A 17,074-nucleotide genomic window follows, 5' to 3' on the forward strand; every position below is an offset into this window, starting at 1 on the left:
TAAACCACAGACATTTTGATTGATCAAAAAAGTTGTGCACTGTAGCTGTAGAAGTCGAATTAAATGTAGGCTTGAAGAACTCTGCTTGCAGCTTCTCATGATAGTAATTCAAGGATTGTTGCCAGCCCATCATAACATCTCAGTTTCAATGTAACCACTGATGCCTTGTCACTGCAGTCTACAGCATAACTGCTGTTTGCTTTATATGATGCGTAGTTGCCAAAGCTTACTCAGATTTCCTTAATGTTTTTTTCTTTGCTTTTCTTATGAACTTGTTTTTGAAAAAATCATGCAGCTGGTTACTTGCTGGACAGATCTTATACAGTAGCTACAGAATACAGATGCCATCAGTCCCTGCACCACAGTTGTCGGTTGAGATGCTTAAGTTGCAGAGATGAAGTACACGAGCTTGTGCCTGAGCTATTCATGCCATTGATAGTGCCATTAAAGGCACTAGCATCAGCGTATTTGCGTCATCTCCTGTCATACCTGCGCAATTATGGCGCCGACTCCGTCCATCATGCATGTGTCATGCACAAAGCCAAATTTCAGGAGATTCTAGAATCTGTAGTCATGCTGGGGAGATGAAAGGGGGAAGGGAGTTGAGTGTCCCTTCAAAGTCCAAATCTACTTTTTTTTTCATTCTTTATTGACAAGATACTTATCGCATTTATTTTTGTCTTGTTTGCAGACAATTTTAACCTGGAGAAAGTTGCTGTCAGCACACATGAAGCATTTGTATAATGACATTTAGTATTCTTTATGAATGCTTTTTCATGTGACTGGGTACTTCATTTTTTTAAAGTTACTAGCTAATATTGGAAGGGAATTGATTAGTAGTGTGTTACTCATATTTTCATTGTATACGTTTTCTTCTAAATTTATTATTCATGGCAGTTTCCGGTTGTACTTATATTTCTGCTAGTCTGTCACGTTTTGGTGAAGATGCTTTAATTTTACAAAAACTGCCATGCTGAAAAGGCTGTGGGAGGGTCTTACGAAAATATGTTTGAAGAACTGGCATGCTTGATTCGCTGCTGTTAAGACTTGTGCTTTAAGATGTTATGATAATATGATATACTTGAAGCAGTGTTCCTACATTATCATGGCATTTTCAGGACTGTAGATAGCACTGTAGTACTTATGTGTTTGTACTATGTGGGCAAATTGCACATAATGGGTGGCATTTTCATCTGTTCTGCGCATCACCTCATGCCTTATTTTAGCAGTGAACAGCTTTGTTTTGCAGTCATTCTATATGTACGATTGTGCAATTTTTATTTGCAGACTGGTCTGCGGCATTTGTTGACAAACTTTGGGATTTAATGCCTCTAGAATAATCTGGCGTTACTTGCTTTTCCATAGAAATGCCGAGATCTGTCTTGTCTTCCATATGCCTGACTGTTCGGTTTTGTTTTGTAGATTCTTGACTGTTATCTTATTGAATAATGTTGAGATTTGCTTTTGGAACACTTCCCATCATTGTTAAAAACTTAATACAACACTATGAGGTAGGTTGTTTCCCTATGAAAACATAGTATGGAATAGGCAGTACCATGTTTGTATCACCAAGGTCGCTCATTGTATGTTTGGGTACTGGTATTGCATGCTGTCTTGAATACACCAATTCGAGACAGCATATCGGCCCCTTGTAACCTTTTGTGGGCAGCTTATGTGCTCAGGCTCACACAGTAGCAACGTTAACCAAAGCTGCCATTGCTAGACTTGCTTTTGTGGTGTTACAGACAAAAGATAAAATTCTTTGCAGAGTGTCTAGAGAAAACACCACAGATTGGCTTGGATATAACCGATTTAACAGCCATTTCACTGTACCTATCTGGAAGGGCCATCAAATGCATAATAAAGATACTCGGGGGGGGGGGGGGGGGGGGGACTTTATTATGCGTGTCTCTCCCATCATGCAACATATTACAGGTCCCTCCTGCATGAAGTTGTCACTTCTGTGTAATAGTCTTTGAACAGCAAAATGACTTGTTTAATTTGTCCATGCACTATGCTCGTTACAGTGGCTATGCATGGTCACATATCACATTTCCTAATGGGCTATGCTCTATTACTGCTTGAAATTGCTCTTGTGTGATTGCTCTGTGGCCATGGCTTCACTGTATATTGTGCCTGCAGTGAAGGTACTGAAAGGCAATAAATGTAGGCATGGGGGAAGTGCCACGGGTATTTTTATGTTTTCTAGAAGTGAACATTGCCTCGGCATTTGAATGGTAATGCGATGGGTGCCCATCATGTACGACGCAGATGCCAGCAGAAATTTAAGGCTGCATCTACTTGCACCTTTGCGGCATTTGTGTACACATGCATGCACATGCACACAGGCACATAGCTTAACAGAGCATGTGGACAGATGCAGCGAGGTATAAAACGATAGAATATGACTCGTCTATAGTATTGTGGATGGTGCATGTACTGCACTGGGTGTGATGTAGTGCTTTTGTGGAGACTAGGAGAGAGGCAATCCAAAGAAACAGCTGCATCTGTGTGAGCCATTACAGCGCCTCTATAGTACTACTTGACTAGTCAAACAACCATATAATAGACACAGATATAACAAATTTTTGTGTATAAAAGGTAAATTAAATAGTGTTTCTTGCTGATATTAGTATGCAACAAATATATGCTTATAATGAATATCAGCTAGAACGAAGGTACTTTTGCCTCGCACGCAACTTGATTATGAGGTTTGAGTGTAAGTGGACAGGCAGCCCGCACAAATGTCAGTGAAAGATATGGTAGCATTTGTGTGCAGCTGTTGCCTATATAACAAACAAATATCAGGGGTGCTATGACATGATCTGAACTTGGCTGTAGCGGTATGTATGTGTAATGCTAACACGATGATGACATATTTACGGTGTGGCACAAGGTGATAGTAATATGTGTGTGTTATGTGTAGTAGAGTTAGTAGCTGCAGATCCTCCATGCAAAAACTGATGTTCTTGCAGCCAACATCCCAGTACACCATTGTTCAATTTGTGATAGATTGGCGCTGTTGTATGTGAGGATCGATGCGATGCATTCAGTCTGTGTATGTCAAATATTTCTTTGCCATCTTAGACTTATGCATAACGCATTTAGGTTGTAGTTTAACAAGCACATGAATTTACTGATGTGCTCTGTGATGGTGCTCGTGCCTTATACACTTGCCTTAGAGCTGCCTTTTTTTGTTTCCTTATGTGTGAGGCCTTAATGTCATTATAATTTTAGGGATATTTTTGTTGCTTTGTTTTAAAAGTGAGACATGCATGCATGCTTGGCAAATCCTTGTTGTTCCCGGTGAACATTAGAAATAGAAAACACAGAAGGTTTGCCTATTCTATATTAGTGCACCCAAAAGGGACATTAGTGCACATAGAAGGAATATTACTGTGTCCAAAAATTTACTGCTGGCTTAGCATTTGTGGTGAACCCAAACTCTCTTGCACATAGAGCATATAAAGCGTCTAGCTTTAGGATTTGCTATCTCAAAATGCTCTTTTATTTATTGCAATAAAATTTGACATTTTTGCCATTGCAGAATTTGGGCCTAACATGAATAAACATTGAAATCTTCCGAGTCTTGGAGCCTGTGTTTATTTTAGATTACTTCTCCGTACTATGGAGAGATTACTTCCCCGTACTATGGAGGAGTTTTCTCTCTGCACTGTGCAGTTTGTTTTCCACTGGTTTATTGATTTGCCACAGGTTTATGTTGTCCGCTGGCTGTTTTGGATGAACTCGGTGAGTTACTTATTCCTTTTGCTGGGTAATTAAGTACATTTCCCCCTTCCTCTCCGTTAATTTCTGTGCAACCAGGATACCTGGCATACGCATAAAACGACGTGCGACAATTGACACCCTCCTGCCACACTTTCTCTGAAAAAGAAACAAAACAAAAAATCCTGGCGACGCCACGGCTTGTTGGGTGTGTTCTGCATAGAAGTCTCAGGGAAGGGGTACACAAGAACGCCTCCCCCGTCGAAATTTCTGTGTGTTAAGGTGCGTTCTGCCATAGAGTTAGTAGTAACTCTATGCCTTCTGCCGACCCCAGCCAAGTTGCTCAAGTCCCCATAGAATAAAGAAAAGTCCCCAGATATTTTCTGTACCTAGAAACGTTAGGCAAAGCGAGTTGTCTCGCACACCTCCCTCCCTCCCTACCCCCCTCACGAAAAAATTCCTGGCGACCCCTCTGCAACAGTGCTATGATCGAATTGTGACAGCGTTTATGGCCCTTGACTAGCCACAGCACTAGAGGCTTTAGAGCAAAATATTATGGGAGCTTCAAGAGAGTTGTAAAAATATTTGGGAAATGGGGAAATAGCAAAGTGAGCGCTCTTCTGCTGAAGTGGCTCGATCACCATCGACATCACAAAAATCGTCTGGCCGCCGTGGTTTGCCATGAGCCGTGCTGCCGGCTTTTTGTTTACTGTCAACTGTTGCGCATTTGTGGCTCACATTTCAAGCATGCGAGCTGACTCGAGCGCACAGACTGCGAAATAGCTAAAATACAACTGTGTAGACAACGATCACCAGCGATGGCAACGGTGGAAGTGCAGGTATCGCGCTACATCGACAATGTTTTGGTGAGTACCAAGCGTTTGTATAGCTGCGTCGTCGACCGTTTCAGCTACCAGCGGCTGAAAACAGTCTTGATGAAGTCTGCGCATTTCCACCCCTCAAATTGCTGCACAAAATGTGACACGAGTTGTTTACCGTTCACGGAATCGCTAGCATAGTGCGTTAGAACCAGATTGCCTTTATGCAAATTCTGCTGTCGTGCGATCACATTCAGTCTTCGTTGAATTTTGCGAGCGCGCTTGAGATGAGCTTCTAATATTGGTCGGTATCAAACTGCACTGTGTACTTGTTCAACGCGCGATGAAAGGCGCCCGTGTGGTAGCAAAACTCGGGAGGCCATTAGACGCGCAGTACGTGCTTAATGCCCCTGTCACGCGAAAAACATCCAGCGCGTTATTAGTCTATGCTAGTGGATCTCATGGCTGGCCGAGCAAGACTACACAAACTCACTTTCAAGCATACTTGACTTCAATGCTGATTGGCGCTGCATGCTTCGATCGAGTTGGAAAAGTTCAGTCGAATTTGATCCGAAGGTACCCAGGATCGAAACATAAATTTGCCGGCTTTATCATTTCACGGGAAAACGTGTGCGAACCAAAGCCGCGATGATGTATGCAGCAAACGGAATAACGATGTTGTTTACGAATCGCGGCGAGAAGTTTGTGTTGCGTTTTTTTTTTAATCGCCAGGAGAGCTAGTTATAATCAACATTACATATTGTGAAACGATATTTACCTTGCTAGTTTCTTGTTTTTTTCAGCAAAATGATACGCTGGAGGAGGTGTTCAACTGCTTCATTATCCACTCTCAAGAAATGCAAGAATTTAAGGAGAGGACATACCAGGAGGACATCAAGACCCTGTTTTCTGGTATTGCACAGGCGAGTGTCTGCAGGCTATAATGTTGATGCAACGAACCACTTTGGCCTATGTTTGAGACCAAAATAATAGGAACAGAAAACGAAAAATGCCTTTTGTTGTGCGTACCTCAGGCATAAGATCACTTTTCCATGACATGTATACCACTTGTTAGTAAACTTATGACAGTCGGGCAAGCCAGATAATGTATTTGTCATGATATGATTTGAAATCCCCATTGTGCTGCCATTTCCGCTAAACTAAGGTTTGAAGTTTAAGGTCATGTCGTCAGAGTAAGCTGAGATGACATCCTAGTGCTGCTCCATTCCTGTTAAATCTTGAAATTGAGGGGGTTTACATTCTAAGCCATGCAGTGGGCTGCGAGGGTGAATGTTGTGGTGCGCTCTGGAGTAATATTGAGCATCTGGGGTTAGTTAAAGGCCAACTGCAGTGAAGTTTAACTTTGGCTAAATTGGATGTAAATAGGTATTATATACTATAGATGCGGTAGGCACTGGTAATTGCCAATTTTCCTACTACTATGGGCATTTAAACACTTTACCTGGCACCTAAGCAGATGACGTGAGCACATATAATGGTTAGTGCATATGTGCAGATCCTTGAAATTGGAATCTGAGATTTCCAACGTGCCATGTGTACCGCCTGATCTCAAATATTAAGCCCAAGTGCTGCATTGTGTCTTAGCATTCTGTGTTCTGCTTCATTTCCAGTAAGTGATAATACCAGTGTTTCTTTGAGCCTTGGTATCAAAAATGATGTTTCGTTAAGTTTTTTGTGATGCATCAACTTTTATTTCAAACGCAATAAAATAATTTACGGGTACGTTCCTCTATATCTACACTATCTGAAACTAGAATTCTTATGCAGCCCAAAATTTTATTTCAGTTGGTCTTTAATAGAGAGTTCTAGCACATCCGAAAACTTTTTACCATTTGTGGTGTACTGGGGTGGTGTACAGCAGCAACAACACTGGTAGCAACATCTTCTGCCACTTTGTCTAACCACAATGCCTTAGACATGTTTTCATGTTACATCAGTGTTCTTGCAGAAAAAAAAAATTAAAAGGCAGTGTGTTCATAATTATGCTGCTGCCTAAAATTTACACCAGCAGTATAGTTGCATACACTTCACTACTGCAATAATAGCTCCGTGTCTGTCTCATTGAACTCTGTGCCACTTGAACTGGCCACTTGTGGAACAGCTCAAGCTTTTTTATGTGCTCCTAAATCCTGAGCTGTCTCTGCTGCATGGCAGCTGGTCACAAAACTCGCATCCTCGTGCACAGCAGCAGGACACCTTAGTCATTTGTTGTATGGACTGTTTCTTCTCTCTAGGAATCACTAGATGCTGCACTGAAGCAGTATGTTTCAGTGGTTTCCAGTTTGAGCAATCACCGCCAGATGCAGACCTTGTTGTCTCTTCTCCACCATGCGGTCAATGCTGCTGTTGTTCAGCCAAAGTGAGTGCACACAAACTTGTTCTGAACATGTGTGAAATTCCTTGTGAATACAAGCATTAACTGCAATTTTTATCACCAAAACGCAATTTGCAAAGTTATCTCATGCACGTGCCACATAGGCAAGGTTAGTGCCATTAAATGTCCAGGACCTTAAGTTTCTTTATGTCATTGTGTCCAAGTCTAGTGCTACACTTGCATTTTTAACTGCACGAACTGCTGCAGTGATTACTGTAACTTACAGTTTGTTATCTTAATAACATAAAGAAGTTTCTTGTGTGTAAACATCTAAGAAGTGCTAATAAAACATTGATGGACATATTAGCTGTAGAGTAATTATAATTTAGTTTACAAAATGTTTTTTCAAATATTTTGTTTAGTGAAGTTGTACCTGTTAACGTCAGCAGTGTGAGCACAATGCTGTATGCATTCAGTGGTTGAATGAGTTGTAAGAGTGCAGTACACTGCGAGTGACATTAACTTGTTGTTAAGAATGTCCATGTGGCATTGCATGAAGGGCATTAAACTTTTAAAGCATTAAGCTGTTATTGTAATTTCTTTCTGTCCTTGGGACCTGGGTTTTCTGCCCTGTAAAACACCATTCTAGCCAAGCCGTATGCTTTCGCCCAAGACTACAGAAAGCACTGTCAAACTCTGCTGGACTACTTCATGCAATAATGCATATTCAGGGGCTCTGGACCTATACCTATCCCTTCATTACAGAAGGTTTTTTGGGAGTATATTATTGCTGTGAATAATTTTTTGCCTTCAGAACATGCCGTGACCGTTCACACATCAACACATGTAAGGAGAATGAGGTTATATTGGCCAGGTCACATTGCCACTTCGTTTTACATAAATGCGTGAGTGTTGATATGTTAAGGGGAGTGTTTGAATGGAAAACAGTTTTACAGGACAGCTGACCTCATGCAATTTTGCAAATTGTATGCAGCAGCTATGTGCAAGACATTATATTGTCTTAGGGATGTGGATATCAGTGCTCACTGCAGCACATGCAAAAATCAGTATGCTGTTTGGGTCTTGCTCATATTCTCCTTTTTGCACTGCTATCATTTGGTGTAATTTGTAAATAAAAAGTGCAGTCAACATAAAAGAGGCGGTTATGTTGTTTAACTGAAATGCACTTCTGCTGCTTCATTTCATGCTTACATATTTAAAGCATAAAAAAGTAGGCTTTTTGTTCTTTTGTTGGAAAAGAAAAAAAATTACCGACGATTACGTTGCTTCCTAATGCGAAATTTGAGCGCAGCAAATAAGCTGTTTCACCTTTTCGATAGATTGAGGCAAAGAAATCGAGCAATACATGTATGCGCTATCACAGAATTTTTTTTTTTATTTTTCACACGTATTCCTTTAACAAAGACTCCACTAACAGTTCTTGACAGCCATGAAGGAAGCTTTGTGGTCGGAGAAATAGACTGATATATGTTCGACTTGGTACACCAATGCTTGATTCTCAAAGACGAGATCTATACAAGTGCCTCGCGAGGTTGTCACAGCCGTGGGATGCGTTACGAGCGAGAGGAACGGGATGTTCTCCCGCATAAGTGTTAAGAAATTGCTGTTTGTCTAACGGCAGCGGCAATTTCGGCTCGGGCGGTGCACATATATAGATCCGCCGCCACCGATCTGGTTCTCTGATTGCCACCGCACAGGGCGAACGGCAGCGGCAATTTCGGCTCGGGCGGTGCACATATACAGATCCGCCGCCACCGATCTGGCTCTCTGATTGCCACCGCACAGGGGTTGCATTGGAGGAGGAGCGAAGAAAGGAATTAAGTTCGAGCCGGCGCTTTGACAACCGGAGACTCGCAGGAAGAGGGGGCAGGGGGGCGGCATGTACACCCAGCGGCAAACGATGGGGGCAGAAGCGCGCGCAGCAAGCGGACAACACGATAAAGGGAGGAGGGAAGAGATAGCAGTGACTGACTGATGCCGCTGACGCCGATAGTGAGTCAACCCCAGCTGCGGAGTTGGTTTCAGGGACAACGCCGCCGATGCCGACACAAACAATATGATACCCTCGCTTCTGCAGCGCTAAGAACCAGGTCTAGCCGTGGGAAGGTGGTCACGTATTCGTCGACGTGCCGGGGCCTACGTGAAATAACCGGCGCGTCGGCAACTGAAGAGCACCCTATCCGCCACACAAGAACAAGGGGGGGGGGACCCTTTCCTCCTCTTTCTGCATAGTGGCGACGGTGTTCTATGCAGTCACGTTATCTTGACTCTCTAGCGGCGTCAGCGGCATCCAGCGGTGTCAGTCGGTCGCTGCTAGCGCTGGGGGGATGAAAGGGGGGCGGAGCTGGTTACGAGGCCGACGACAACGCCGACGACGACGCGAAACCCAGGAACGGACGCCAAAGAGCTGCGCTCTAAAAAATTGAGAAGGTAATGCTCCATTTCATTAGTGATGCTAGCTGCTTTAGTGTGCTGGTAGCAGTAATTTATGTGGCAGAGGTTTGACATTTTGACGGATTAAGTATGTGAACAATCTTAATTTGAAATTATATGTAGAAAGGGCAGAAATTCCTGCTTTCCTAGTAACTTATGGCACTGAGAACTTGAGTTTATTGATTGCAATACCTAACTATGAGACTAACGTATACCACACGTATGTTAGACTTTGGGAACTGAAACAAAATGTTGTAATTAGAAAGGCTTATTAGTTGCTCTCTTTAGGTCATACTTGAACTGTGCCTTTTAGCATGACACTTATCTTATTACAGACCTGTGTGTGATGCACTTTTGGCTACTGACAAATTTCACTACACGGCTGAGGAGTATTGGTGCCAGTCATTGTGTCTCATTCAGAAGATTGTGGCTGGAATTGACTATAAGGTTTGTCCTTCATCACTCATCTGAGCTTGTCCAGGTACATTTGACTTGAAAGTTGCTAAATAAATTCTACATCTTCCAGGGTGTTCGTGACCTCTTGAAGGCAATATTCGACAAGGCACTTTCAATTCCTCCTACGGTAAACATATCCATGATGAGGCAACTAAACACAATCAGCAGTGTGAGTTTTCAATTTCTTGCTTTTATCTGTCTTAATGGGTTGTACCTTAAAGTTTCGTACACTTAAATGCCAATATGGAGCCTAGCATTACTATGAAACGCAATTTCAATGCAAGAACGTCTATGTTGTTTAATTCACATGGATTACAACAGCACTTTCATTTTTGTGTAAAAAATTGCTGCAATTAAATTTTTTTTTTTTACGAGTGTGACGACAGAAGTGTTTAACTGCTGCCTATCATCTGGCACCCGTCAGGTATTGGAGCACATTTTTGACCGCAACGCTGCTCTCCTGCCGAGTTACCTTATCTTTGATGACGTCCAGAAGCGATTGGCTTCCAAGACAAACTGGCCACACTGGGTATGTATGTTAGTGCCAAAGTTCCTGGATAAACTTTTTTAAAAAGCCAAGTTGCAATAACCATTGAAGAACCACTGTCCACTATGTACTTCTTAATGCGGTCTGCTAACTGACCTTAGCGATGGGAGTGGACAAAGATATTGACCGTGCTTTTCATGCTTCACCTAGTTTCTTGTTCGTTTTTGTTGTATTTTATGACTGTTCACATGAAACACCACTATTGCGATTGAATGAGTGAGAAAGGGTATATGACAGCTGCTTTCACTACTCAGCAAAAGTTGCTCATCACAATGAGCGTCCTCTGGTGCTGATGATGAGTTAACTTATTGTGAACTTTCTGCAAATTTCGCTTGTTACACATGTGCAGTTTCTTGCAATTTTGACAAATTAATGATTTTAAATTAATGATAAATTAATGACTTCTGCTACTTTATTTCAACAAGACAAGTAAAAATGCAGTAAGCATTTCCGCGGAGGGGGAGAGGGGGGGGGGTCCGTAAATGTCCAGCTAGTGATCATGTCCATTTTGTCTGCTGCTGAAGTTCTGATTGACTGGGCTGGGGTACGCTTCAGCAGGAGACAGTTGCCCCCAGCCAATCAGCACTTCAGCAGCAGATGAAATGGACAGGTCCACTAGGTGGACACTTGCAGAATACCCCCTTCGTATCCTATTTTTAGAAAAGATTGTAACAGAATATGCAGGTTTAAAAGGAAGTCTGCACTTTTAACATTTTTCTAAATTTGTCACTGCACTTAAGGGGTTAATAAAGAACTTTGGAGTAAGAGCATAAAATATTAATCAACAGTTTAGTGTATATCTAAACCAGTGGTGACTAAATTGAGCTTGTGAATGCATACATTCCTGTGATTATGTGGATGCACACTTGGAGTTTATATAATAAAGGCAGTTGAAATTTGAGAAGTGTCTCTGTGCTGATGCAGTGTTACCACTAGTGAGCGGTGGCAGTGTATTAAGAGTACATGACAATAAAACATAATGGTTAAAATTATAACTGAACATTATGCCTACATTTCAGGGAATGCTCCATATTATCGTTCTGTCATGAAGACTCTGCCATAAGGCTTCTGTAATCAAGTTGTCATTTCATATTGCTTTTCTGTTTCTTTTTCTCCCTTCTTGTGGCAACCCTAGAAATTTGCCAAACTTGTCTCTGACTTTGTGGACAGCTTCCAGCCCTGTGCCCAAATGGTGACCATTGTAGGTGAGTCAACTCTCTGTTGCCACGAAACACATTTAGAGTTTGTGTTATGAACGTGCTAGACTATGAGTTTGCAAGCAAATGTTTTTTGCCTGTGGTTTTATAAAAAGCTAGTGATTGGTGCCTCTGGCGTTGCGTAGTTATAGCAGACTGTTTCCAATATATTCTATTCAGATGTGTTTGTCTTGACCTGCAGTACTCAGAATGAAGGCAGGAAAAGGAATTAATTCGTTTATTTACTCTACATGGTGGTCATCATACAGATGTGGTAGAAAATGTAACTGATGAAAAATATGATTCTAAATTAAGAGGCATCAAGTAGTCAGCATGGGTGAAAACTAACAGAGGGAAACTGTTTTATTTAGCTATTGCTTGTATAATACGGAATAGTATAGCACTGCAAATATGCTGATGTCAAAGTTGCGCTCATCAAGGAAGTTGTGTATCATCTGTCCCAGTTGTATGTAGGATCATTGGGGAAGGATTGGAATGAATATAACTATGGGAATCTTAGGCGGCAAATAGGTTTATAAAACTGACAGCACTGTGCAGTGAGCTAGCATCTAGTGTCTCATGCTGCAGTTTAAGAGGCAGTGCTTCTTAGTTCTGTCTTCAGCCAAATAGAGTGTGAAGAAAAAGAAAGCTTTAGCCACAGCCATGCCCCCTTGCCATCTCCCCTATGTAGCTTCCAGTGCGCTAGTGCAGACGAAAGGAAAGAGAAAGCCACATATAGGTGCGATAACTACATTTAACTCAGCTTATACTTGAAGGATTACTCTCGGGGGGCCCCTGATTATGAGAAGAGAATTTATAGAACGATAAAAATATTTCAGAGTGCATACGGCATGTAACACCAATCCCTGACTGGGAGCTTACCGCTGTCATTTAAAAGAAAAGGGTAGAATTATTGCATTCTACCAGTGCTAACACACGGAGCAGAAACTTGGATGTTAACAGAGAAGATCGAGAACAAGTTAAGGAACACACAGAGTGATGGAACAAAAAAATGTTAGGCATAACATTAAGAGACAGAAATACAGCGGTGTGACTCAGAGAGCGAATGGGAATAGCCAATATTGTAGGTGACATTAAAAGAAAACAAATGGAGCTGAGCAGACCATGTAATGTGTAGGTTAGATAACTGGTGGACCATTAGGGTTACAGAATGGGTGTCAAGCGAAGGGAAACAAAGTCGAGGACGGCAGGAAATTCGGTGGGGTGATGAAATTAGGAAATCTGTAGACAAGCTGGAATCAGCTAGTGCAAGACAGGAGTAATTGGAGATCCCCGGGAGAGCCGTTCGCTCTACAGCGGACATGAAAAAATAGCCTGATAGTGATGATGATAATACTTGAAGGATTCGAAAAATTTTTGTGGCAAGAGATTCATGAGCCGACGTCCTTTAATAGTGATGCCACTCTATGATTAGCTAGAAAGGTGTGTTAGGGACGAGCTCAGTTCGTCAACGAACCACTTGTGCCAATGAGAAGTGCTTAGATATTGCATAGCAAAGAGATAAAATGAGGTGTTCATGCTTATATTGTGAAGCAAATTTGTAGAACGAGCTTCAGAAGGGTTTTTGATGGAATGAAGTTTGAAGATAAGCCATCTAATAAAAGGAAATGTCACTTTTGATCAAAATAATAAAACACTTAAGGGCTTAAGGTAGCAGGTATAGGCTGTAATACTACACGCTCCCTCAGTCAGCAGTAAGCATAGTGCATGCTTAACACGTACAGGATGAGGATCCGTGAACACTGTCCTGGCTTCTAACATCCATTGCTGGAGTAATTTAGTTGGTATACCAGCTGCCCGATGCCATACATATTGGTATGCCATATACTGCCATCTTTCGTACTGTGCTTACTGTCACTGCAAACCGCCAACTGTCCTGAGCTTTCTGAGAGTGGTGGGTGAACGCTCAGAGACTCCTGTGCCTTCTAGTGAGCAAACTTGAAGTCCTGTTACTTTCTGTGTCAGAGACTTGCCATGTACGTGCCATATGTATTAAAAAAGCTTGGAATCTCAGTTTTTCTCTGCCTACTACTCAGGTCGTTCCAAGCTTCGGCCAGTTGTCGGCCATTCAGGAACCTGCTGCACCGTCTGGAAGCTTGACCCCAACACAGCCAAGTTTACGATGAAAGGGCAGCTACCCTACAGTGCGGTGAGTTCTCAGCCTATCTTATACACTTAGTGATGCTGAAAAGAGCATTTTAAGTGCAGCATTACCCAGTGTGGAGTTAAACCCGATTATATTGAACCCTGTTTAACTGAATTGTCTAATTAGCATTATCAAATTGGAATTAGCATAAAAATTATGCATCTGTCAGGTAGCTTAGCCTGTATATGTGGGCCAGTGTGAACCAGTCGGTGTACACAAGAGTTCATGATGTTAATTCAACAGCCAACCACTGTGTCCTGGTGGGATTCCTTCCAAAAATGAATTTTTGAATGAACTTTGATGCATTCTTTAGTTGTCAAATTTTATAATACTTATCAAATTGCACGCTATATTAAACTCACAGGGACTTCTTTTATGTGTTCAATGTAAACGAGTGTAACTGTGCGTTCGCCGTCTTAACCAAATTCCTGCAGGAAGTTCAGCAGCCCCAGACAGAGCTCCTCAGATACGTGCTGGAACAGCCATATTCGAGGGAGATGGTGTGCAGCATGTTGGGTCTCACAAAGCAGGTGAGCTCTTTCTTGATGTTATGTTGGCAGCATTGGCTTGCAGGCCAATCTTGTGGCTTAGCTAGAGGGAGAAACACATGCACAGCTTTGTCATCAAGCCGAAGAAGTATGCAAACAAAGAGATGGGATGTCTGAGAGTTTGTACACGCATTTTATGCTCTTTAGTACATGTGTTTGGTTTGCTCTTGGCAATAAGAGACATGACAGCACAGTACTAGTGCAAACATGAAAGGAGGGCATTCACTGCTCCTTCTATCAAGAATGTCAGCTAGCTGGTATATGTGAAAGGAAAGCTTTCTCAATCCGACACACGAGGAATCAAGGCCATTTGACTCGCCATACAAGGATGGTGAGCTAATCTTTACCTATGGCATAAACCAAAGCCTAAGTTGTTTGTGGGTGCAGTGCCACACTGGGAAGCCGAATCCGAAGCCTTTCATGGGAAATTCTACATTTTCGTTTCAATGCCATTTCATTTATTACCCTGTGGGGTCGATATTTGGGTGTACTACCAGGCATAGGAGATTTTGAGTTATATGGATCCCCTCTGTTAGAGATGAACTTCTGCAAAGACAAACAAGTTTTCTGGTCCCTTTGAGTTTGTCTGAAGTAGTTCACTGTAAATGACATACTCCATGCACGACAGGCTTGCAGCTTCCGTTGTTCAAGAGGCCCTGTGTGCAAGTTGCATGGTCCTTCGCACCCTTTGCAGCAGAAGCAGCGCTGCCCAGTGCTGGAGCAAGAACTGGTGGCCCTTGTTGTCCGAGCCATGGAGAAGTCAGAGCAGGAAGGTCCGGAGGAGCCCATTGAGCTCTTCTGGCAGAACCTGTCCAGCCAGCTCATCTACTTCGTGCTCTTTCAGTACGCCAACTTCCCGCACATGGTGCTGGCATTGCATGACCAGGCAAGTGTCTTGTTAACTGTATGCTGGCTTGGGGCATGCGTTGACTACTAGTTGAAAAGCATTCTAGTACCAGGCTCGTACTGGCATGTACAACTTATTCTTGTAGCTTTATCCGTTTTGCTGTTGCTATGCCATCAGTATTATCGTGTTCACCTTGTCTCCACTGCTTGTGTTTAGTTTCAGCAGTTGAGCTAGACAGACCGATTGACCTCTAGTAATTGCTTGTCGATATAGAACGCACTATAATGTGCTATAAATAGGGGGCAGGTTGTATCCACACCATCCACTTATGCCGACTGTGCTGTAGCTTTCACTGTTGCGCTGTAGTTCTCTTTGCTGACACTGGCTCACAAAGTAATGCATTCAGGTTTACTCAGTTTATTGTTACTGCGTGCCTTACCGCCAGTGTGCTGCCATGGCCACATTGCTGTATTGTCATGTGCATTGTGCTTGCAACACTTCCTATTCGTATTTTTCTGGCTTCATAATGTTGTGATGATTCCATCTTCAGTCAAAATAATTTATCAAAGATTACATGACCAAGTTCCTCCAATATGCATCTTATACTGCCATTAAGAAAGCAATGCTTGACACTCTGCTGATCTGTGCTTGTAGCTTTGCATTTAGCTTTTGTATGCTCAGCCTAAAGCAAAATTTATTGCTCTCATGAATGCTTTGCACGAATGCTTTGCAAGGTGTGGTTTATTTGTTCATTAGACTGTCTTTATGCTCCAATCAACATTTGTTATAGACTCTTTTTGAATCGGACAAAAATGAACCAACCTATTGGCCATCTTGACCTACATTCACCTACAAAATGAGCTCTCGTATACAACATCCTGTTTTTTTTTTTGATCTGGCAATTAAAAATTTGTTCTCAAATTACTGTGCTAAATACAGAGATTACAAAATGTGTCTGATCCAACTTGAAGGAGATGCTGAAGAAACGAGGCTGTGTGGCATAGCAGCTTTTGTTGAACTGAGCTTCAGTCTCTTTTCTTTTTGAAAAATCTAATTTGCCGTATCTTATTTCACATGTACCATTGAGTGCAGCTGGTTGGCAGGAACCTGCGCAAGGGTAGAGACCATCTGATGTGGGTTCTGCTGCAGTTCATCTCTGGAAGCATCACCAAGAACCCGGTGAGTAGTTGCTGGTTGGCTTTTTTTCAGGTAACCAGCATAGAGGGAAAGTTTTGTTGAGCTACACAATCATGGAGTGAAATGCAACAATAGAACTTCCCATATGTGCATTTACTTGAGAGTGCAGTGTTGAGCTGTTATGCATGTGATCACTAGAGGTAGCAGGGATGCTAATTTAAGCGAACAAACCACAACTATGTCAATTCACATGAACATTAAAATGTTGGAAGCTAAAGTGCGCATATTAGTTAGCCCTAAATTGGCACATTTCATTTGGCGCTAGCTGTACCTAATTGCGACATATTGCTGAATTATGAAATTTTGTAGCAGAAGCTGTTATCGTCATCACTGTCGTCATCATCATTATGCTAATTTATTTCTACAGCAGGATGAAGGCCTCTCCCAGGTATCGTTAATTACCTTTCTCTTGCATCAACTGATCCTATCCTATGCCAGCGAATTTCTCTATATCCTCTCTTTGCTGTCTTCAGTTATGTTTTCTTGCCATTGGCAACCATTCTGTTTCTTCCTTATAACCTCAACTAGAATATTGGCTAACCCAGCTTCCTCTCTAATCCACATCGCTGTCTGCCTGTCTGTTATTGTTAATGTTACATGTGTCACTTTTTGTCCCGTCACTCACTGTGCAGTTCTCAGCTTCTTCTCAAGCTTTCGTGTTAACCTCCTAGTTCATGCTTTATTGGTTAGTAGTGGTATAAAGGCAGTAAGCACACTCATTTCGTGCTCCAGGCTGTTGATAATTTGAACATACCAACATCACCCTTATGAGACTGATGTCAG

At 42.1% G+C, this 17,074-nt stretch overlaps 1 protein-coding gene across 1 annotated transcript in view; it reads left to right on the forward strand.

Moving 5' to 3' along the window:
• The first annotated feature begins 4,219 nt into the window (after positions 1 to 4,219).
• MED23 (mediator complex subunit 23) overlaps positions 4,220 to 17,074 on the forward strand; it is a 47,880-nt gene continuing 35,025 nt past the window's right edge. The window contains exons 1-11 of the mRNA XM_065447298.2: positions 4,220 to 4,592; positions 5,348 to 5,467; positions 6,800 to 6,924; positions 9,669 to 9,780; positions 9,860 to 9,958; positions 10,214 to 10,318; positions 11,472 to 11,541; positions 13,590 to 13,702; positions 14,134 to 14,229; positions 14,942 to 15,133; positions 16,187 to 16,273. Of these exons, the coding sequence (XP_065303370.2) occupies positions 4,545 to 4,592; positions 5,348 to 5,467; positions 6,800 to 6,924; positions 9,669 to 9,780; positions 9,860 to 9,958; positions 10,214 to 10,318; positions 11,472 to 11,541; positions 13,590 to 13,702; positions 14,134 to 14,229; positions 14,942 to 15,133; positions 16,187 to 16,273 (1,167 nt within the window). The 5' untranslated portion in view covers positions 4,220 to 4,544. The remainder of the gene's footprint in view (positions 4,593 to 5,347; positions 5,468 to 6,799; positions 6,925 to 9,668; positions 9,781 to 9,859; positions 9,959 to 10,213; positions 10,319 to 11,471; positions 11,542 to 13,589; positions 13,703 to 14,133; positions 14,230 to 14,941; positions 15,134 to 16,186; positions 16,274 to 17,074) is intronic.

This window comes from Dermacentor albipictus, chromosome 6, assembly GCF_038994185.2.
Source record: "Dermacentor albipictus isolate Rhodes 1998 colony chromosome 6, USDA_Dalb.pri_finalv2, whole genome shotgun sequence".
NCBI lineage: Eukaryota > Metazoa > Arthropoda > Arachnida > Ixodida > Ixodidae > Dermacentor > Dermacentor albipictus.